The sequence below is a fragment of the Sinocyclocheilus rhinocerous genome, unplaced genomic scaffold (assembly GCF_001515625.1).
Source record: "Sinocyclocheilus rhinocerous isolate Xijiao unplaced genomic scaffold, SAMN03320098_v1.1 scaffold585, whole genome shotgun sequence".
NCBI lineage: Eukaryota > Metazoa > Chordata > Actinopteri > Cypriniformes > Cyprinidae > Sinocyclocheilus > Sinocyclocheilus rhinocerous.
This window is the reverse complement of record NW_015630024.1, coordinates 1,236,075-1,260,117: the sequence shown is the minus strand read 5'-3', so window position 1 is coordinate 1,260,117 and position 24,043 is coordinate 1,236,075. Positions and strand designations below refer to the sequence as shown.

Genomic DNA, 24,043 nt, shown 5'->3' with positions numbered 1-24,043 from the left:
TTGTTTTGAAGGTTGTACTGTTCTCTACAGTATTTGTGTCTTCTTTTTGTCATGCAACTGTTGTTTATTTTGTGCAACTTTAAAAGCACCTTATTGTCTTGCGTGTACATCCATGCTTCGGACATCACATCCTGCTCAGAGCACAAGACAGGTCGTTTTTCCACACTGAGGAAGACCTAACGTGGACTTTGGGTGAGTTCCAGTCTCAAACTAGGGCCATGTTTGGCCTAATACTGCTATAATATCTCATTACATCTATTGTACTTTTAATCCAGTTTTACACATGGCAGCAAATCTCAATATAATTCACCAAATGGAGCAAATGAAGTCTGCTGTTAGGGTTTCCTGAGAAAAATAATCTCAAATAAGAAAAAAAATAAGAAAAACATCTCTTCTCTGAAGTTTTAGATATCTCAAAAATGTCTCAAACTGTGCTCTAAATTGCCAAGATATGAAAGTGTGGAATCAAATGTTAATTTCAATATGAACTCCAATATACCCCTTTAAATTCTTTAAAAAGTCATCTGAGCTCTGCTTTCAACGTTAATTTTGTAGCTTACAATATTTCTACAAATGTGACCCTGGACCACAAAATCAGTCATAAGGGTCAAATTTGTTTTATTTGAAATTTATACATAATCTGAAAGCTGAATAAATAAGCTTTCCTTTGATGTATGGTTTGTTAGGATAGGTAAGGACAATATTTGGCTGAGATGCAACTATTTGAGGGTGCAAAAAAATCTAAATGTTGAGAAAATCGCCTTTAAAGTTGTCCAAATGAAGATCTTAGCAATGCATATTACTAATCAGAAATTAAGTTTTGATATATTTACAGTAGGAAATTTACAAAATACCTTCATGGAACATGATCTTAATATCCGGCTGGCTTTCTAACATTTACAGTTGGAGAATATACATGTGAAATGTAAGTTATGCATTCAGGAAGACAGCACATCTCAAACACATTAAATAGCGCGAGTAGCCTAGTGTCTCTGTCTGACGGGGCGAGCCGCTTAAACTAATATGCGAAACGAAACGATAAACTATGTCTTACCAGTTTTTAAAGGCCTTAATATGAAGCTTGTCACATGCTTAGAACAAATTGAATTATGCACTTTTTCCGCAGCAGCTCAGTCCAGCCCTACTATTGCTACAAATATACCCAAGCTACTTATGACTGGTTTTGTGGTCCAAGGTCACATTTATGTTTAAAGGTAATTCTGGCATTTATGCAAGATAATAGTTTATTTGAAAGAAAATGATTATTCTGTCGATCAGGGATTTGCAAACTTTACAGGCCCAGAAACTGCCAAATAAAATAACTGGATTATAAGGATTCACACACTTGGAAAAAACAGGTTTATAGTTGTTTTTAATATCCCATCTTGCATTTTTCATAGACATTTTTTTGGACTCAAATGTGGGGTGTCCGCATGACTCTTCGAACCTCGAAAGTGGCGGCACTTCTGCTGCTGTCAGTGCATCTCCTGCATGCGTCTGCCCTGCCGGCTGCATCCTCCTATGAGTTCAACGCACCCTCATGCCTGTATATGTGGTCCCAGAGGACGACCAGCTGCTCTGTATGTATGAAGAAGTCACTCAGGCTGCAGAAACTAAATCTGCTTCTGTTCTAGTGAGAGGTGAGAGGGACACTGCCGAGTACAAGCAGTCATAAAAAAAGACAAAATGATGTTACATTTTGGCTGTAATTGCTGTAGCCACTCAAATGCATTATTATGCATTACAGTATGATATATTTAGCAAAAAAAAAAAGTTATTCAAGTGATTTGATTGGTTAAAGATAAAATACAAAATAAAATTATATTAAAAAAAATGTAATTGTAGGTGCATGTGAGTGAATGACTTGCCTAATAAATAGAGGTGAGAATGACAGCTACCCACACACAGCAACTCTATCCTTTTCTGTACAACGTAATAGTGTTTGGGCTATAATTAAACCTGTCAGTCAAGTCGATTTATTACTTCATTTCAAGGGAGTACTTCCTGGAGCTGTAGAAGACCCACCCACTATTGTAATTACGGCCCATTATGACTCATTCGGTCTTGCTCCTGTAAGTCACACTCATTAATGTCCACACACACACACCCACACAGCACAACTAGATTGAAGGAACCTTTTTGAGTGTATATTAATAAATGCTTAATCATTTTTGGTTACATAATACATCACACTCCCCCCAAACATGGTTCGGAATGATTAATGTATGTTGTCAATTGGCATGGTTCACTTGCTGTGGGAACTGACCTTTTCAAACACCTTGATCAGAAATGAACATATCCACATTGCCGGCCTCTCAAAGCCCCACCAGTGAAAATTGTATTGAATTTAGTGTTGGGAACTGACCGTTGTAATTCAGAACTGCCAAAGCTTTATTCAGTGTGAAACATACAGTAGTATACCAGAATGAATGACTCATGACTCATTTTAGTGAATCAAAAACATGCAGCACAACCAGTCCAATTCCCAAAAGAATGAGTTTTATGAGTCAGTTCTTTTTAATGAATCAAAAAACATGCAGTGCAACCTATCCAATTCCTGAACAAATCATTTTATGAGCCGGTTCTTTTTAGTGAATCAAAACCAAATCAAAAAAGCGTTATCAATGTAATGTAGTATGATTTGCAACTAATGACACTTATGATTTGGTTCTTTTTTGTGAATCAGAAACATACATTGCAATCAGTCCAGTCCCCAAACTAGCTGACTAGCTAGTAAATCTATAAATAGAGCTCAACCAGTACAGTCTGATTCGGAGTGATTCCTAAACAAATGACTCTTATGAATCTGTTCTTTTTAGTGAATCACAACCAAATGAATGACACTCATAATTTTTTTTTATTGAATCATATCCATGCAGCATGACTAGTCTAGTCCAACAGATTCCATAACCAATTACTCTTTTGACTTAAAAAAAAAAAAAAAAAAATTGGAATCTGGATCATTGAATTCCATATGATTCCCATGTGTAATTGAATTTACAGTATGCTTAAATCCGGTACCTTTGATTTAAGTTCCAGTAATGATACTGTGGTAATCTTGTAATCACAGCAAAGCATTTTATTACCACTGTGTTTTATGGGTTCAGATGGTAAAATTTCCCACTGGTAATAATGAGTTTTACAGTCACCACCTGGCAGATCACATACATTGGCGCTTCATAAAGTGAAACAATTTACTTGGCTGTATGCTTAGTATATTGCTGATACTTGAGCCATCTCTTCTTTACAAAAAAAAGAATAGGGATACTTTTGATATTTTAATTCTTAAAGTACATGAGAGGGTTTTTCTTTTTCCATTTTAGTGTGTATTATGAGATTGTATGTGTGAGTGATCTGTGTATGTGTATTTAGTGGCTGGCGTATGGTGCAGACTCTAATGGCAGTGGCGTCACCGTTCTTCTCGAGCTGGTTCGACTCTTTCATCACCTCTACAGCGACCCACGAAGCCAGGCTCCGTAAGTTCTTTCTGTAGTTTATAAACTAAAATGTTTGTGTTGGGAAAATGATTTAAAAACTGGCAACATGAATACAATAGCTTGTATTACCTGATTCATATTCATCATAAGAATTTACGTTTGGATTTGTTTTTAATCAACATTTTTTAGGTACCATCTTTTATTCTCCCTGACTGGTGGTGGTAAATATAATTTCCTGGGCACCAAGCGTTGGCTGGAGGAAAATATGGACCATGCAGGTGCGTTAATTATTTTCAAAATGTATTCTTGACACGTATTTCACTCCCAAAGTCAAAACATTGTCTAAGTATCACATTCAGTCATAGATACACTCCTAAAAATAAAGATTCTTTATTGGCATCTATGGTTCCATAAAGAACCTTTAAAATCTATGGAAACTTTGCATTCAACAAAAGTTTCTTTATAGCAGAAAAAATGGTTCTTTCAAGAACTGTTCACTGAAAGGTTCTTTGGGAACCAAAAATGGGTCTTCTATCGCATCACTGCGAAAACCCCTTTTTGGAATCTTTATTTTTAAGAGTGTAAGAATTATGAGCCCTCATACAATAAAAACACCAAAGTTTGAAGTCTGGATCTCTCTTTGCAGAATCCAGCCTTTTGCATGACAACGTGGCGTTTGTTCTATGTCTGGACTCTCTTGGCACTGGAGACGAGCTTTTCTTACATGTTTCACGACCACCTAAGCCTGGAACACCTCAGTACAGCTTTATTCAGCAGCTGGAGCAGGTTAGGTTGAATTGCAGAGTTGGATTCAGTCCATGTTCTATGAAAATACTGTTTTGAACTTAAATGTTGATTGTCAGTTGACCCTCTTGTACATTTTTTTCCTTTCTGTGTTTTCAGATCATCTCTGCCAGGTTCCCCTGGATGAGATTTGGAACTGTCCATAAGAAGATCAACCTGCAGGAGGCCACCTTGGCTTGGGAGCACGAGCGCTACGGAATGAAACGTATCCCAGGATTCACTCTGTCGCACATTGAGAACCCTAAATCAGAGCTAAGAGGATCAATACTGGACACCATGTGAGAAATTTTTTCAAAAGTTTAGAAAATTCCATTCTGGAACTTCTGTCAGATGTAGTCAATGAATTAGCCACTCCATCCCACCAAGATATAAAAATAGCATTCTTGCATTATAAATTAACAACTGAAACCTGCTTGAAGCTAAATATGGTGTAAACTTGAATAACCTGCTTGAACTTAGCATCCTGCTTCACATTTAATGGCTGCCTTTTGAATGTGTAAAATGATTGACTGCTGGAAAGAGCCTCAAAATCTTCTGACTGGCTGAACAAAGATTCAGAGTGTGGTCTACAGTCACTTTTTTAAACTAATTTAGTGATATCTGTCGAGTTATATGTATATTTTCCAGTTCCATTCCATAACGAATCTCCTTCCGTACCTTTAAAACTTCTTTAATCCTTGAAAACAAGTGTGAATTAAGTTTTCTATCCAATGCAGCTCTGTTATAGCAGACATTTCAGAATTTTAAATGATAGATGCACCGCTTCTCATCTCACTGTTATTTCTGTACAATCAGGGCACAGGTGGACATCAGAAAACTCAAGCGGAACACCGTTATTGTTGCTGAGTCCTTGACAAGATTCATGTACAATCTTTCAGACAAGGTGAGACAAACATTTGGAGTGTCTCGCCAAATTTAAACGTTCACGTTAAAGGGTTAGTTCACCCAAAAATGAAAATTAGCCTGTGTTGTACTCACCCTCGAGGCATCCTAGGTGTATATAACTTTCTTCTTTCAGAAGAATCCAATCGGAGTTATATTAAAAATTGTCCTGGCCCCTCCAAGCCTTACAATGGGGGTAAGCGGGTGCTTTTTGTCAACAGTCCAGAAGATGTGAAATATAGTGCGCGCATCTGTAATAAAATGTGCCTCACACGGCTCCGGGGGGTGAATAAAGGCCTCATGTAGCGAATCCATGTGTTTTTGTAAGAAAATATCCATATTTCAAACGTAATAAGCACTTTTTTTCACTTCTGCTGACTGTCATATGTGCAAGCCGTTCTGGCGGATGACGTATGCGTCGCGCCGCCTCTGAGATATGCTAGTCTCACAAGTTTGATTACAGGAGCAAAGGAAGCAAAGTTATTATTTTTTTTATTTGCTTAATTTAGCAAAGGAAAACCAATCTCCTCTTGGCTTATATCGAAATCCACTGACATTTTTCTTTACAAATCCTCGTTTTGTGCTTCTAATTCGTGACCGGCGTTTTGTTTTGTTCTCTCTCCGCGTTCGTCACTGATCACGCAACGCTGACGTCCTACGTCATCCGCCGGAATGGCTTCTGTGTACGACAGTCAGCGGAAGTGAGAAAAAAGTGTTTATTACGTTTGAAATATGGACATTTTTCTTACAAAAACACATGGATTCGCTACAGGAGGCCTTTATTCACCCCCCGGAGCCGTGTAAGGCATGTTTTATTACGAATGCGCACGCTTTATGTCACGTCTTCTGGACTGTTGACAAAAAGCACCCGCTTACCCCCATTGTAAGGCTTGGAGGGGCCAGGACCATTTTTAATATAACTCTGATTGGATTCATCTGAAAGAAGAAAGTCATATACACCTAGGATACTTTGAGAGTGAGTAAAACACAGGCCAATTTTCATTTTTGGGTAAACTAACCCTTTAACCTTGAAAGCACACACAGACCACTTTTGTCTTTGTTTGCACTTTTCATTAATACATACTTTTTTTCTGTAGGGGTCTGCTAAGGACATGCAGGTTTTCAAGGGCAGTTTGGTAATACATTTTTTTTCTGCTGTGTTGTTCATTTTATCAGGCTAAAGAAATAAGTATTTACTGTCACTTGTGATCAATTTAATGTATCCTTGTTAAATAAATTATTTAAAAAAAATTACAGAATTTTATAAAGTAAACCTAAAACTGTTCACCCTTAATTGCTATGTAGGATATTCAAGACAGCCGTTTGTCTGCATTGATGACCATGATAACGTCTGTTCCACGAGCCGTTCAGCTGATGGACCGAGAGCCAGAACACACACTCCTGATCAGCAGCCTGGAGCAAGAGCTCAAACACTATCTACGGCAGGTCCATAGACACACGTTCCACCCGGACCGAAGGTACGCACACACAGACATGGCCAAAATATTTCACCTCATCAATAGCCTGAAGCAAGACTTCAAAAGACTTCTGTAGCAGGTTTACAGATGCAGATTTCAAACACGCATAAATTCACAGAGCCAGGATTCATTTTTCTTTTTACCTTGCCTGTAGCAAAAGTTCAAACAATGTTTACCAACACACTTTCTGAAAACAGCAAAACTACAAACCCACAGCCACCCAAACACACACCGATACAGACATATTAAGCCTGTTTTGTCTGACTTTTCTAGGGATCCTGAAATCACATTCTTTGATCAAATGAAACAACCAATGATGATGTACAGGTGAGTCTTCTCATTTGTTGTGTTGAGGCTTTGAAGATGGTTTTAAAGTCAACCTGAAACAGCATTAAAACCCTTTTTACATTAGTAATATGGTGCATTTCCAAATGAAACAGGCCATTCAAAAAGATAACGTAAATAAGGTTAACTTAAAATCCCGTATTGTTCTGTTGTTATTGTTCTATTATTTTTCATGGAGGTTTTTTTTTTTTTTTTCCATTTTATCCTCCTTTGGTTACTTTAGTTTTTTTGTATTTTCCAGTTTCTACATTCAGTGTATTAACTTTGTATATTCGTTTTTATTTAATTTAATTTTAGTTTTGTAATCATAAACAATGTATTAAGAACTAAAACTAAAATGCATTAATTTATTATTATTTTAGAAAGAGTTATTATGAAATCATTTAAAAATTACAATGTATTCTAGTGTAAGTTTTTGTCTTGGTAATAGGTTTTTTTTTCTTTCTTTTAGTTAGTTAATTTCGTTTGTTAATTTTTTTATTTTATTAATTCTTATTTTACTATTCACTTTTTTTTAGGGTGAAGCCTGCCACCTTTGACCTGTTTTTGGGTGGCTGTATAGCTGGATACCTTGGAATAGTTTATTATGCAATCAAGGTGAGCCATGGGTAATGTATACCAAACTAATTCGAGAGCTGGGGTCAGTATGCTAATTATACCTGCATAGGTTGGAATTGAAAGTCTTATCAGTAATCAGAATCTGTAATCCCATATTTCTTTAATGTGTGGCTTGGTTAATTCATTTTAATAATTTCTTGTTGTTTGCAGACCTTTGGCAATGTCTACACTAAGCTGAAAGCAACCGTGAAAGCCAAGCACCAATAAACTGGAGTAAAGCAGACACATCAAAGAACCAGTGCACAGAGATGTCTACAACATCTGAAAACCTTTGGAATTCACGTCTAGAATTTAAAGTGGCTACCTTGTATTTTATAATTCCCTTGCAGTCTCTTCTGTTTCTGTTTGATTCCCTTTTTTAAATTAAAGATCACTTCTCTCTTTTAGTAGTTGGCTACTTTGCTCATTCTGCAATCAGAAATCCTTTTGGAACTTGACTGTATGTTTACACTTTGGTCAATGAAGGCAAAGAGACTAAATTAGATGATTACCCATGTAAATTTGATATGTTGGGAGTAGAACTGAACTCATGGATAAGTTATGAGTCACTTAAAAAAGGAACCTGATGCCAAGTAAGAGTGAGTGGGACTGGGTCATATGTAGTGGAATTATTGTCACTGAACACCTATATGAAAGAGAAGCTTATGAACACCAGTTGATAATGTTTCAAAGATAAATATAACTTTTTTTTTTGTTAAAGGACTGGTTCTCTCAAAAACGAAAATTTCAACTCAAGTTACCAATATGTAAATGCGTTTGTTTTTTAATCTGAACAGATTTGGAGGAGTTTAACATTCCATCACTTGCTCATTGGATCCTCTGCAGTGAATGGGTGCCATTAGAATGAGAGTCCAAACAGATGATTAAAAACATCACAATAATCCACAAGTAATCCATTTGACTCCAGTCCATCAATTAATGTCTTGTGAAGTAGAAAGCTGTGTTTGTAATAAACAAATCGATCATTAATTGTTCATAATATTGTTTTCTCCAGTGAAAAAGTCATCTCGCAACAGATCAAGCACTGTTTAGTAGCAAAATCAGTCCAAAACAAATATGTAAGTAGATTTTATTATGATTTATGGCCAGATACACATTTTTTTCACTTCACATGGTGTTAGCTGTTGAACTGTAGTTATGTGGATTACTCGTGGATTATTGTGATGTTTTTGTCAGTTGTTTGCACTCTCATTCTGACAGCACCCATAGGTTATTTCTCTATGTGAGTGATTATTAAAAAAGTAGAACTTGACAGAAACCGCCCTTCAGACCCATTTCGTGTCATTAATTATGTATGGAACATTTTTCCCTGTGGAACTATCTGAGTAACCTGAAAACTGTCCTGTGCATAATAGGTCTCTGATGGGATATTTGATTTACTTCTGTTGGCACGGCCACAGAGGATATTTTGTGGTGCTGACAGTGACCGTGCATAAGTGCCAAATGCTCAGTTAAATGATGACTCTCTTGATTATCTCTTATGAATGAAGAACTCCTTTCATTCATACAGGAGTAGTCATTCATTACTGTCATCCACAGTATTGTATCTACTATAATGACATGAGCAAATTCCCCTAATGTATCATATCATTATACTCTACTGTGGAGTTTAATTTCTGAACATTAACATTCTGAAGTTATGGCTGTAGATTCATTCACAAAAAAGGGAAATTTATTATGTTCACTATTCTTGAGTGCAGACAATTCAAAGACCAACAAAAGTTCAGTAAGTCAGTAAGATGTTTTTTTAAAGAAATTAATACTTGTATGCAGCAAGTACATATTAAATCGACAGTAAAGACATTTATAATATTACAAAAGATTTTTATTAGAAACAAATGCTGTTCTTTTGAATGCTCTATTCATCAAGGATTCCAGAAAAAATACATTTATCACAGTTGCCATTAAAATATTTAGCAGCACAACTGTTTGCGACATTGATAATAATAAGACATGTTTCTTACCAAATCAGCATATTAGAATGATTTCTGAAAGATCATACACTGAAGACTTGCATAATGATGCTTTTTCTTTCTTTTTCTTCTTTTTTTTTTTAAAGAAAATACTTCATATCATACACAACTATTTGCTAATACCTTTTTCAAAAGTGTATTAAATGCTAAATAAATAATAATATCTACAGTTTTAATTTTTAAATTTAGGATTTTTTAATCTTTTTTTTTTTATACTTTATTATGTCTTTCAATTCAAGCACATTTAATACAGTTATACAAATAAACATTTCCTTTAAAGACATCTTATTTTTTTACCAATAGTTATTCCTCATTTTTCCTTCTACTTTATCTTCCTTCACTTTTTTTCCCCCTTTTGTGATAATACCCATCACCAACGCATAAAAAAAAATAAAAAATAATAATGATAATTAGACCAATAAACTAAATACAGACATACACACTTTTTCATATAAAATATATAGAGAAAAAAGCATCCACATATTCATATTAAACTCTTATAATGACACCTAATTCCTAATAATTCAAATAATATTATTTAAAATGAATTAATAATAATATTAATTAAATGAATAAAGATAATGAATAAATTAAAAGGGGGCAGAATTGTATAAAGAGGTAATTAGAATATGTATTCCTTTATTTTATAATATATACTTTGATTTTAAAGGTGCCCATATCTTTTCAAAATATATACTTTTGCTCTTAATTTCATATGTTATCCTCTCCATAGAGTGTACTTTAGAAAGTAAATTGAAAAAATTAAAAAACTGGGGATTCTTGCCTTCTCCAAAAATGTTTTATTGTTTTAAAATTCTCAGTATTCTAAATAAATATAACTCATCTTTAGATTTTTTTAATCTAATTATATTTCTGTATATATTAGTGTGAAAGCAACATCCCTATTTTTCCAGCTATATTTCTGGCATTTGTCCAGACCAACAAACAGATCTCACCTCACCTGTTCAACTCTCAGTCAGGCCCCGCTGAACAGGGGCCACAAAAGACACACAGGATCTAAGGCTTGAATTATTGATCTCTGGCTGAGGGGGGAATGAAACCTGGGGCTGCTCAATCCTGGTGACAGACGGATATCTATGCAGATTATCCAGTTGCCAGCTCTCTTTTTCTCTCCTCACTGGAGCGTGTAATACAGAACAGGACCAGAACGCCAGAATGACATCACATATGATTGCTTAGGACATGCTTTGTGTGTACTACAGTTTCAAATGTGATTTGAACCTTTTGTTTGGTCTCAAAGTCAGTGACAGCCAAAACGGGCAGAGTGATAAATGGATGAAAGAGTAAGAAACATGCTGCCATCATTTACTCAACTTTATGTCGTTACAAACCTGGAGGATGAGTAAACAATTGCAGAATTTCGTTTTTGAGTCAATAAATCCGAATACCCCATGGAAAGGTGAAAGGACTGAGGGATTAAGATAGAGAAGAGAGGAAGAGGAGCATGGCAGCACTAGAGCAGAGGTGCTGATGAGAGGGAGGGAGTGAGGTAGGGTTGATCAGTCTATGAGCTGCAGACACACTCTTACCGTACACAGGGGAAATGGGTCCTCAGCTACACTTCAGCAGCACCTACTCAGAGGAGTTCAGTTACCCGGCTCGGGTCAAACCCACCCGGCCCAGACCGTCCTCTGCATATCGCAGGAACAATCCTCATCCACGGCCGGTAAGAGCTTCTTGAACACATGCTCATCACCATAAATGAGCATTTGTTCTATTTATATGGGTCTCTTTTTAGCATTAGGGGTTTTATATTACCTTTGTATATAAATGTAGTCAATTTATATAGAGAGCTATATATTCACTTGATTTAAGGTTGGTAAGTCTCTTTGGCTCACCAAGGCTGCATTTGTTTGGTAAAAAAAAAAGCAGTATAAACAGTAAAATAGTGAAATATCATTATAATTTAAAATAAAAGTTTTCTATTTTAATATACAGTATTTTAAAATGTAATTTATTTCTGTGTTGATAAAGCTGAATTTTCAGCAGCCATTACTCCAGTCTTCAGTGTCACATGATCCTTCAGAAATCATTCTAATATGCTGATTTGCTACTCAAGAAACATTTCTTATAATTATACATGTTGCAGACAGTTGTGCTGCTTCAAATTTTGGTGAACATATATATTTTGAACATACATAATTTTGATGAATAAATGTTCAAAAGAACAGCATATATAAATCTTTATACAGTTTTGATCAAATTAATGTCATTGCATTCAAATCTACGTTTTCATATCAAAGAAATTATAATTGCAAATTTATATTTCAGAAGTTAGAGATGAATAATAAGCATTTATACCTTATTATTTTGCTCTAAGCCTCTAACCACATGTAGAGGTTAATGTAGCGTATAGGATGTAAAGTGAAATGTATAGCTCCTAAAGTGTGTTACATTCATTATTTACTTGTTTTGAAATTTTGTGAGGTGTTTGTTTGTTTCCATTCCCTCAATTAGCATTATTTCACTGCTAATGTGTGAATGACTCGCATCTGAATGAGCAAAACAATTGGGATAAACTGCAGTATTGAGGTAAAAAAAAAGCACTGTAAACAACAACCAACATTTTTCAATTAACTTGAATTTAACTGCCCTGACAAAACATTAATAATTCACCAGCATGGAGAGCATTGTAGCCACTTGATTCTGCAAAACAACCTACTTGTGGGGGGCCTTGTACAGGAGGCTCCGGTTACACTGTTTCCAAACCACTGAACAGGGATCGGAGGTTGGGATCGACTCTCACTATGTTAGCAAAACAATCTAACCTCTGCTGGGTCAGTGTTACAGGCTATTAAGTGCCACTAGGGTTAGTTTTCTGAATCCTTTTTGCCTCCCAGGACTTCCTGATGCCAAGAACGCTGCAGACAGGATACGGCTCACGGAAATACTTTCAGACAACCACTCCTTCTACCTCTTTTCTACCTCCAGTAAGACACATATCAGTCCAGTATCCAGGTATCAATACAACCTGTGTCACTACAGCTGAGGTTGAGTCAAAAGAATCACTGTCATTGATCAAATCAGTGTATTGCAAATATTTGAGTGTTTAGTACCTGCTCCAAACAAATATATTTGTATATATTGGAACATAATATGATATATGTAGCAATATATCTACAGTATATCACTATTTTCTCTTTGCTCTGTATTCACGTTAAGACGTACAAACAGCACATGGACAGTCAATGCAGAGCTCATCACAAAGAGACTCCAAACCACCTGCGGTCTCGTCTGCAGTTTGTACACTGCCACCTGCTGCCTGGCTTCTCAAACCACAACCAAACAACTTTGCTCATGCAACAATCTCAAACACACAAGGGTAAAGCTTTTGCAATTCTATATTTGAAATGCATGGGCGTTGCATAATTAGTTTTAGTTTAACCTAAATGTTATTTTATGACATTGTTTTATGTTTTTGTGCCTGAATAAACAAGATTTATATCCAATCCAAACCAATACCTGAACTGTAGTATTTTTCTGACTACTACACTCTCAGTTTATGAACAGATCATGCTATGATTTTGTCCTCAAGTTCATATCTGCCATACTCTTTAGGATTTTTTTTTTGTACTCAGGAAATATTCAGAAACAGATCGTATCAGATCAGCTTGGAACCAGCAGATGGACATCATGCCGTCTTTAAAAACCTTCAAACACCAGGTTACCCATCATCACAGATCACGCTCAAAATCCACTACTGATTGCAGGTATTTTATTCCAAAATCTTGAGAGAAAAAAAGCAAGCAAACAAATAAATCAAAACAATATAACTAACTAACTAAATAAAAAAGTCTCTTTTGCTCACCAAGGCTGCATTTATTTGATCATGCAGTAAAACAGATCCAAACCAATACCTGAACTGTAGTATTTTTCTGACTACTACACTCTCAGTTTATGAACAGATCATGCTATGATTTTGTCCTCAAGTTCATATCTGCCATACTCTTTAGGATTTTTTTTTTGTACTCAGGAAATATTCAGAAACAGATCGTATCAGATCAGCTTGGAACCAGCAGATGGACATCATGCCGTCTTTAAAAACCTTCAAACACCAGGTTACCCATCATCACAGATCACGCTCAAAATCCACTACTGATTGCAGGTATTTTATTCAAAAATCTTGAGAGAAAAAAAGCAAGCAAACAAATAAATCAAAACAATATAACTAACTAACTAACTAACTAAATAAAAAAGTCTCTTTTGCTCACCAAGGCTGCATTTATTTGATCATGCAGTAAAACAGTAACATTGTAAAATATTACTATAATTAAAAAAAAATAGTTTCTATTTTACTATATTTAAAAAAAATAATTTATTCCAGTAATAATAACGCTGAATTTTCAGCAGCTATTAGTCTCCAGTGTCATGATCTTTTAGAAATCATTCTAATATTCTGATTTGGTGCTAAAGATGCATTTCTTATTAAAAAAGTCGTTAAAAAATTATAATAAAACAAAACAAAACAAAACAATAAAACTAACTAAATAAAATACACAAATACACAAATCAAGTACATAAATAAATAGGCCTACACATCCAATTTTAACTAACAGCAAGCACTAGAGATTGATCAGATTTCAAACATTTCAAACATATTATAACTCGATATTTTGATTCAGTGCTTTTAATGTAATCATGCCATTCTGCTAAGCTGTAAATGCATCTGAATGTCTGAGAGGATCCCTTTTAAATCCAGATGTTTTGGTTTGCAGTGAAGGACACAGCTGTTTCCATGTGGTGAAGCCATATAAAGTCGGACACTACATCATCCACCCAGAGTTTGTGTCAGAAGCAAAGCACTAAAAGCCACAGTGCTTGGGCATTTTATATCTTTTTTTTTTTCATTTATTGTCAGTTTAATAATGTAATTTTACAGTGTATTATTGAGGTACGTTAAGTGTTTGGAGATCCTGCCTTGTAAAATATGCTGTTTTATGTTTTTGTGCCTGAATAAACAAGATTTATATCCAATCCAAACCAATACCTGAACTGTAGTATTTTTCTGACTACTACACTCTCAGTTTATGAACAGATCATGCTATGATTTTGTCCTCAAGTTCATATCTGCCATACTCTTTAGGATTTTTTTTTTGTACTCAGGAAATATTCAGAAACAGATCGTATCAGATCAGCTTGGAACCAGCAGATGGACATCATGCCGTCTTTAAAAACCTTCAAACACCAGGTTACCCATCATCACAGATCACGCTCAAAATCCACTACTGATTGCAGGTATTTTATTCCAAAATCTTGAGAGAAAAAAAGCAAGCAAACAAATAAATCAAAACAATATAACTAACTAACTAAATAAAAAAGTCTCTTTTGCTCACCAAGGCTGCATTTATTTGATCATGCAGTAAAACAGTAACATTGTAAAATATTACTATAATTAAAAAAAAATAGTTTCTATTTTACTATATTTAAAAAAAATAATTTATTCCAGTAATAATAACGCTGAATTTTCAGCAGCTATTAGTCTCCAGTGTCATGATCTTTTAGAAATCATTCTAATATTCTGATTTGGTGCTAAAGATGCATTTCTTATTAAAAAAGTCGTTAAAAAATTATAATAAAACAAAACAAAACAAAACAATAAAACTAACTAAATAAAATACACAAATACACAAATCAAGTACATAAATAAATAGGCCTACACATCCAATTTTAACTAACAGCAAGCACTAGAGATTGATCAGATTTCAAACATTTCAAACATATTATAACTCGATATTTTGATTCAGTGCTTTTAATGTAATCATGCCATTCTGCTAAGCTGTAAATGCATCTGAATGTCTGAGAGGATCCCTTTTAAATCCAGATGTTTTGGTTTGCAGTGAAGGACACAGCTGTTTCCATGTGGTGAAGCCATATAAAGTCGGACACTACATCATCCACCCAGAGTTTGTGTCAGAAGCAAAGCACTAAAAGCCACAGTGCTTGGGCATTTTATATCTTTTTTTTTTTCATTTATTGTCAGTTTAATAATGTAATTTTACAGTGTATTATTGAGGTACGTTAAGTGTTTGGAGATCCTGCCTTGTAAAATATGCTTGGGTGCAGCTTCATTTTATTGACTGTAGAATGTATTTTTGGATCTAAATGTGCATTACATGACAAATAAACAATGTCTATGATGTGCCTGTTAAATGTTTGTTATTTTGTCTTACAAACATTACCATGGGAACCATAGTAGCCTAAGTACAACATATTCAAGCTTGAGCTTCTTCATAAAATAGGTTACACATGACACATATTAAAATAAAGTAGTTTTTAGTTTTAAAGTAGTGATCGTAGTACCTGGTATTTTGGCGGGATGGGTTACCATGGTATATTTTTGTATATTTTTGAGATCCACAGAATACAAACTTGGTAAGCGCTGTTTTCTTTGTTAGACTAGTTGCTGACAGCCAAACTCAATCCGCAATATTCACACTTTCGCTTTCGCCGAGTAGCCTATAAAACTCAATTTCCCAGAGTTGCAGAGTTTGTGTGAAGAGCGAGTCGCCACATAAACTCCTCCCATAACAAGACACGGAGTTCAACGTCTTGAATTGTTCGAGGGAACATGTCAACAAGACACGAAACCAACAGTCCTGGAGCTGGTAAGTATGTTATTTCACGTAACTATTCATGTTTAGGCATTTAAATAGCGAATTCCTCCTCTCAGCCTCGGTAATACACTGCGTGTGTTTTACAGTCGACTCCCCTTGCCTGATATCGACCACTGGCTCTGTCTTGTCTTGTTTCATATGTCTCCTTTTGTGATAAAATAACGTTACTGAACTGTTTTGTAAAGAGGTTTTCTTAGTCGTTATTCTATAGTAATGTGACCATTTAAGCAGTTTTAGACCAGTCACAATGTTATTGTGGGGACTACCGCAAGTCTCAGGGCTATGTTACACTTTGGCCGATGAGTTATTAAAATAAGAAGCATGCAAGCCTCTTTAAGAGGTCAGCCAATATTAATCGTGTGTCCAGTGCTTGGCTATTTTAGTAAAAGTTCACTCATCATACAACGTGGTGATACAACTCTCTGACCTATTTACATGTCTATGTATGTACTGTCAGTGTCCTGTTGAATAAATTAAGGTAGCAAAGACTGAAGAACCATTGTTTTTTGTAGTCACATGTTCCGAATCAGCAAAATTTTGTTTACTTGAGTGCTGTGAGATAATACATGATTGCTTCATCCCTTCAAAAACATTTCTTGTTAGGATAGGCTTAGGCAAGATAGGCATTTAACTATTAGATTTATTCATTTACTTGGCAAAGTATCCTTGTTAAACATACCCGTTTGTTGTCAATCACTGTTTCTTCTTCGGTCAATGTCTCTGCATGACAATTAAAGTTGCTCAACCTACTTTGCAAAATCTTCTTTCATTTAGGGAAGAACTAAATAAAGTGTGTTGTCAGAGAATCACATGCCTCTTGTTACTAGTGAAAATGTCCATTATCAGCAGTACTGAATAGAGTGGAACAGTAGAATAATGTAGGATATTTTAAATGATATTTTATTAGAGTTTTGATATAATGGCATTATTTGTATTTTTAGGAGTAGTTTTGCTCTTTCACTTTTCCCAGTTTCTTCAGCATTGTTGCTACAGCCGTACTACTAGCCAATTTTAAAGTCGGCATGAAAACAAATGGACCCTATCTATATTTTACATGCATATTAAGAATCTTATTATAAGCAATTAATCCATGTATTTTTTCCATTTTTTTAAAACATGCATTGAACAAAGACCATGCCCTACATTTTTTATTCTCTAATCAGTTACACTCGGATATATGTCACAATACAGAAGAAAAATTGAACGCCCACTTCCATAAAGCATTGCAAATGACATTGAGTCAATTCGTACACCTTCAAACAACTATAGTGAATAATTTAATATTTTGCCATTATTTCTGAATCGATTTAGCTGTGTCATTTACAGTGCTTTGTGGGACAAGTATAAATGCATGATTACAAGAACAACCTTTTTTACTTCTCAAATATAATATGCTGATTTGAAACGTTTATTTGGTTGTTTTGATTCAAATCTCTTTATTCATTTTTTTTGTGACTATTGACAAAATTAGACTTCCCCCCAAGACCACTGAAAAGGTGAGCAGTCACTGTTGCACCTTATTAGTGTGCTGTACATCTCCCTCAAAAACATAAAGAGAGGGCCTCTGCATGGGCAGTTCAGCTCTTCTAGGTCTTTCTTCAGGAGAAAACATTGTCCATTAACTGTGCTTTTCATTTGCACTTAGCCAGTCTCAAAGTTTTGCAGGTGGCGTAACTGGCGTTGCATACTGCAGACCCAGAGGCCCTTGTGTTGTCCTCTGGTGTAGTCAATTCACACACTGCCACAGTGAGAAACCTTGGCAGCATGAATAAACTGCTTTTGTTTATGCCTTTACCTCCCAGCAGACCAATTCAGGCCGATATCAAAGCTAAAATTATAGTGTTTTTTGAATACTTAATGTTAGAATTTGTACTGTGATTCCTACATCTGCATAACAAGTAGATTTCTGTTTGGACTTTGTTTCAGTCTTTTGCATTGACACTTTTTGCCACTCCTTTTTCCGCAGGCTCATAAGGGTAATGAACAAGAGGAAAATGCTACACTGAGAGAAGAAAAATGGATGCATGACTCCATTTTGCACAAATTTAGCAAGTTATTCACTTTTGTTCTCTGTCTGCCAAATGTATTCTGTAGACTGTATAAAATTTTAGCCTTCAGTTTTATCTTCTTTTCAACTGTGAATTCAAAAACTAAGACTCATAATGTACCAAGTAGTCCCAGGAGGCACAGGAGGTACAATTACTGATGGCATGCCCATCAAGAAGATAGACAAGGACAGTCGCCCTCTGGTGGGGGCTGGAGTTATTGGTGCGATTCTGGTGATTGCAGCAGTGACTGCATGGTGCTACTATATCGCCTCCCTTCGTAAAGCTGACCTGCTGAAGACAGAATTGCTTGATCTGAATAAGGATGGCTTTCTCATCCGTAACCAGGCTGGGGGGATTGTCCTGAAAATGGGTTTCAGGTCAGTATGCATGGTGCTTATATTTTTCTGATCGCAAAACGTTCTGATAGCACTACAGACACCAGTTAAATGGGTCAGTGAAAAAGAGAAAACGTGCCAGGTTCAAGTCATTATTCAAATATATTGAATAATTAATACATACCATTGTTTTTGGGGAGTTGCAATTCTAAAAAAAACTGATTTTTGCTTATTGATTTCAGATCTGGCACACTTGATCTCGACTCCTGCTCAAAGGAGGGAGTGATCCTTCGATGCTCGCGTTCGTTTGCTGGCAAGGTGAACTTCTTCATTATGACGGTGAAACCAAAGGAGACGGTGGTGTGTTACCGTGTGCGTTGGGAAGAGTTGGAGTCAGACCGACCTGTGGAACATGCCATGTCCTACAATGAATCGCACTGGTATGGTGGTGCTGAGACTGCTGTTCAGCATTGGCCTATCGCCATCTCAGGCCAGCAGGCACCCAAACCTTTTGTCACTAGCGACGTGTACTCCAATCGCCATGACTTCGGTGGCATCCTGGAGCGCTACTGGCTTTCGTCCAATGCAACTGCCATTAAGATCAATGACTCTGTGCCCTTCCACCTGGGCTGGAATGATACAGAGAAAACCATGTACTTCCAGGCACGATATCAGGACAGTCCGTACAAACCTGCACCTGGAAGACCTCCCTATGCTGAACTTAGTTACAGAGTCTGCGTTGGCCCAGATGTGACCTCTATCCACAAGGTCATGGTTCGTCGATACTTCCCCAAACCCAACAAAGTGCCAGCCAAGGAAATGTTCCGGCACCCAATATGGTCCACCTGGGCTTTACATAAGACTGACATCAACCAGGAAAAGCTTTTAACTTATGCAGAGAATATACGCAAACATGGTTTTAACTGTAGCCACTTAGAATTTGATGATCGTTATACTAGTCAATATGGGGAGTTTGAATTTGACACACAGAAGTTCCCAAATGCTTCTGCCATGTTTCAAAAGCTCAAGGCAGATGGCTTCCTGGTATCCCTGTGGACGCATCCCTTTGTGAATTATGATTCTGCTAATTTTGGGCCATGTGTACAGAAAGGCCTGTTCGTGATGGAGCCAACAGGCCAACTTCCTGCATTGGTTAAGTGGTGGAATGGCATCGGTGGAATCCTTGATTTTACCAATCCAGAAGCTCGCAACTGGTTCACGTCCCATCTTCGCTCTTTACGCCACAAATATGGCGTTTCTTCATTCAAGTTGGATGCAGGTGAGACCAACTACTTGCCCTGGCAGTTCAGAACTCGAGTCCACCTCCCCGACCCAAGCACCTTCACTCGCCGCTACACCGAAATGGCCATTCCTTTCAACGAACGCGCTGAACTTCGGTCCGGCTACAGCTCTCAGAATATCTCCTGTTTTTTCCGTCTAATTGACCGGGACTCTGTGTGGGGCTATGAACTTGGCCTCAAGTCCCTGATCCCAACCGTCCTCACCATTAGCATCCTGGGCTACCAGTTCATCTTGCCAGACATGATTGGAGGCAATGCCTATCCCAATCGTACTGATGGAAACGGCAAGCTACCAGACCGTGAGCTCTATATTCGGTGGCTGGAGCTGTCTGCTTTCATGCCCTCCATGCAGTTCTCCATTCCTCCATGGGAGTACGATGATGAAGTGGTGGCTATCGCTCAACGGTTCACTGAACTACATGAGACACTGGTGGCTCCCAGGGTCATAGAACTGGCTGGAGAAGTTCTGGACACTGGGGACCCCATAATTCGCCCATTATGGTGGATCGCCACCAGTGATGAAACGGCTTATAGAGTTGACTCACAGTTTTTGATAGGAGATGACTTGATGGTGGCACCAGTACTGGAGCCGGGCAAGCAAGAAAGGGATATCTATTTACCAGCTGGACGCTGGAAAAGTTACAAAGGAGAACGATTTGACAACAAAGAGCCAATACACCTAACAGATTATCCAGTTGATCTTGATGAAATTGCTTACTTTGAATGGGTTCAGTAAGACTTATGGCAAGCATCTGGAGTTTTGAGCATGTCTTCCATTTAAAGTGTTTGTGAAGGTGTTGATTTTTTTTTTCTTCAGGGAAATTAGCTAAAGTTACTCATCCAGGGTTTAAATTTTACAATATAAAACAGGACTGTTTAAGAAGTAAGCTTCCGGTAGCACATTCTGACATTCTTCATCAGTTTGGCTGTGATGTTTTGTGCCATTACGACAGTTAAACATACATTAGATATCTGAAGCTAATGTCTTAATCCGTGCCTTGCATTTAAACAGTGAATGTCTTTGAGATACCGGCCCAAAGCCTTGACATAATTAAGCTTTTACATATGCATCTTGCCAAACATACTGACTTTAAGGATGCTAAGGATGTATTAATAGGCTGTGACAGGTAATTTTGCCCAATGTATGCTTTGTGTTCTCTAATCTGCATTTTTAACAAGGGAAATTTTACCAGTACTGTACATAAGTCTTCCTCTTGCAAGGCATACGATATTAATTACTTTTCAAATGTTCTTCTCATAGCAAATCAACTTGTTCAATTTTGCTAGTGCATTTAAAACAGTATGGCTTTTTAACCTGCAAGCAATGGCAATGCTGCACTACAGTAAAGTTAGGCCATGCATGCAGCACATTTGTGCATAATCTGCCCTACTCTTGTCTCGTAAGCACCAATAATTGATATAATCACATTAGAAGTTTGTATGTGTAATGGGTGCTTGTGGCTGCATTGGAAATAACCAGCAGTCTTTTTTTACTCTACTTGCTATACTGTCATCATGTAGTGCCAAATGCATCACCAACAGACCTTGTTGAAGCATTACCCCATTACTGCCACATTTACAGAAACATTTCCTGCCACATAAAATACAGTTGTTTGTCTTTTCATATTAAATCGATGTGTGTTGCTCATCTTGTTTTGAATATTATGCTGTGCTGCCTAATTTTTGTGTTTTGCAATAAGGGCACAACACTAAATGCTTAGTCAGTTGATCTTTATCAGATTATATTTTTGCTGTGCAAGGGTCACCTTTGTGTTTGTTGTGTTTGTTTAATGCTCTTCCAGCAGGCTGACAATCAACTCGCACTGCAAGCTTTCTCTAATCTATGACCTTCAAGCTTATTTTTAGCTCTTCTCACACAACTGTGAAAGCGCACTCATCTACTCTGGTGAAACAATGAATCTGTCAAGCAAAGTGTCTGCTCTAAAAGTAGCTACAGAGTACGTAGACATATGGCAGCTGCCTTTCCAGTACTCGTGTACCTCAAATAACCATTTAGTGTTGCTTCATGGTATTTTAATAATTTATTTGAGGAGAGGCGTTTGGGGTGATTTTCTTCACTGGGACTATATGCTTGTGGATTTTACACTGTTGGAGATCTTGTTAATAGGCCTGACAGTGTGGGCCCCTGGTTGACCTAAACAGACTATAGACTGCTGATGTTCCAGAAACTCACCAGAGCATAGCCACAGTCAGCTTTCCACAGAGATTGATATTGTGTTAAAATGTCTGAAAATATGCAAAATGTCTCAGACTAATACATTTCTGTTTGTATTTCAAAACAAATAGTGGTGAATGAAAGTATTTATTCATTTTGTGCATAAAACTTTTTGTGCATTTTGCTTTGCATTTCACATGCCCTGGTGAAGCAAATGCCAAGTTTGACCAGCTGCACTAAAAAATAGTATCGTTCTCCAGAGCGTCACAGGAGGGCAGTGTTCACCTGCTTTTCTAGTCCTTCACTTGAAGCTTGTGAAGTGTGTTATGGCACAAGAAAATCCTGTACTTTGTTATTTCACTATTTTTCTCTCACTGAATATAATTAGCCTGATATTGAAGTAAAATGGTACCATTAAACTTTTGACCTCTCTCAAGAGTTATGAGTTATTAATTGTACTTTCTCCTCTGCATTAATTGTACTGCCCTACATTAGCGATAGACAGCGTCTTCAGTGGTCGAATGATGCCACCCACTCACTATTCAGCTCACTATTTTCCCGTTTGATAGTGTTACTGGACTTGAACAGCACATGGATTTTGGCGCTGATATGCGTTGCAATTTTGGCTCGTCTTTCCAGTGGTTATTAGTTTAGTTTCTTTGGCATTATGCAGTTGGTTCTGCCAGCCTCAGCCCTCTGTGTAGTTCAGTATGGATTTCCATCGTGTTACTAATTTGTGGGCAGTAAATGAAAAAGTTAATGATTTTATGGAACAACTTTGTTGACTTTTGTTGTAAGGTTGGAGCAGGCTGTAGGATTTCTGAACGACTAAAGAATGACAGAAGTAAGGGAAGCTTGAATAGCAACTTCAATGTTAATACCCAATCAAAACTAGTTTGCAAAAAGTTTGTAATTAAAGTTAAGTAATTACTCCATGGTTACACTTGAGATGGTAACAAAATAGACACTTTTGTGTTTTCAATTACAAATAGCCCTTTTTTAATTGCATAAACAAATAGTTTATATCTAGTTGGTGAGATATTTTATGCCAGAAGACCACTGTCCACAGGTTTTACAGAGCAGTCTTGAATGTCCGTTTGTTCCGTCTCCACCTCATTTTCCTTACTGGCGGATTGGGCTGCATCTCTTCGCTAAGTTCAAACGAGGCTTTCAGGCAGGGCGGTCATGGGTCCATGGATTCATTGAACCTCCAACCTACTCTAGCACCTCACAGGAATAGTAATTATTGCAAAGCAGGTTAAGCCTGATCAAAGTTTGAATCAGACTTTGGTCCAGCATTGAATGAAGTCTCCTCAGAGAGGCATCTTCTTGTTTTTTTGGGCCCTGCTCATCATTGGTAGATAATGACACAGTGTTGAGGTAATTTACAGGTTATATGGAGGTTGCCCCAGATCAATAAATCATTTAGTTGAGTTTGGGACAGAGGTGGAGCAGTGATTTGATGAGCAGGAAAGGGCAAAGACCAAGGGTGGCCTGGCAGTAATATGTTTGGGCCATTCGTTGGACAAGACTTACAACACAATACCACATTAAGAGAATTTAGTTTTCTCCGTTATAGCATTTCTTTTAAAATTATTTAATACACTGAATACACAAGTCAACATGTAGACAGAAAACTCATTTTTTTATTCCATGTGTTGTAGTGTGCATGCATTACTGTTGCAAAAGAAAAAATGGGTTGTCTTCATAATGTCGTCAAGATATAATTATTTGCTTCTCTAAAGCAACTTATATTTTTAGCTGACGTCACCAATGCTTCTTTTTTTCCTTTGTTTCGACTACCTATCATTTGTATGAAACCCCTACATGGCTATGGGAGATAAAATGTCAATGCTTCTGTGCTCTCTCCCAAAGATTCTGCATTGAAACACTTTTTTTAAAAATTTGTTTGCAAAACAGTTATTACCTCAGGGGAATGCAAGACATTTGGGAGAGAATGCAAAAGCAATGAAATATAATGTAATAATACAATCCTCCCATCTCATACTTT

The 24,043-nt window shown here is 36.8% G+C and overlaps 3 protein-coding genes and 1 long non-coding RNA gene across 5 annotated transcripts; 3 read left to right on the top strand and 1 right to left on the bottom strand.

Annotated features, from left to right (window-relative positions):
• The first annotated feature begins 116 nt into the window (after positions 1-116).
• LOC107739690 (nicalin-1) lies at positions 117-7,950 on the top strand. The gene is given in 14 exon segments (XM_074560180.1): positions 117-192; positions 1,401-1,533; positions 1,536-1,640; positions 1,882-2,072; positions 3,373-3,476; positions 3,627-3,715; positions 4,084-4,223; positions 4,341-4,519; positions 5,037-5,124; positions 6,221-6,259; positions 6,429-6,601; positions 6,875-6,928; positions 7,465-7,543; positions 7,715-7,950. Coding segments are annotated over 13 exon segments (1,413 nt in total). The 5' UTR covers positions 117-192; positions 1,401-1,418; the 3' UTR covers positions 7,772-7,950.
• A 3,151-nt stretch (positions 7,951-11,101) lies between these two features.
• Positions 11,102-14,364, top strand: LOC107739689 (uncharacterized). Its single transcript, XM_074560179.1, is given in 5 exon segments — positions 11,102-11,224; positions 12,399-12,516; positions 12,721-12,880; positions 13,137-13,268; positions 14,181-14,364. Coding segments are annotated over 5 exon segments (717 nt in total).
• A 1,709-nt stretch (positions 14,365-16,073) lies between these two features.
• myorg (myogenesis regulating glycosidase) lies at positions 16,074-21,516 on the top strand. 2 transcript variants are annotated; one of them, XM_016551886.1, is made up of 3 exons: positions 16,074-16,163; positions 18,139-18,597; positions 18,798-21,516. In XM_016551886.1, the coding sequence occupies exons 2-3, from the start codon at positions 18,335-18,337 to the stop codon at positions 20,590-20,592; spliced, it is 2,058 nt and encodes a 685-aa protein (XP_016407372.1). In that variant the 5' UTR covers positions 16,074-16,163; positions 18,139-18,334; the 3' UTR covers positions 20,593-21,516. The 2 variants fall into 2 exon arrangements, with proteins under 2 accessions (XP_016407372.1, XP_016407373.1); XM_016551887.1 differs by having other exon boundaries at positions 16,083-16,167.
• On the bottom strand, positions 21,365-22,465 carry LOC107739688 (uncharacterized). Its single transcript, XR_001640024.1, has 2 exons — positions 22,079-22,465; positions 21,365-21,833 (listed from the first exon to the last, which is right to left on the bottom strand). It is a non-coding gene; the product is annotated as an uncharacterized LOC107739688 (long non-coding RNA).
• Between the last annotated feature and the right edge of the window lie 1,578 nt (positions 22,466-24,043).

Excerpts from the sequence above, each read along its gene's own strand:
- myorg (XM_016551886.1), top strand. The coding sequence starts at position 18,335 with ATGTACCAAGTAGTCCCAGGAGGCACAGGAGGTACAATTACTGATGGC. Across the intron at positions 18,598-18,797 it reads GTCCTGAAAATGGGTTTCAG|ATCTGGCACACTTGATCTCG; the intron begins GTCAGTATGCAT and ends TATTGATTTCAG.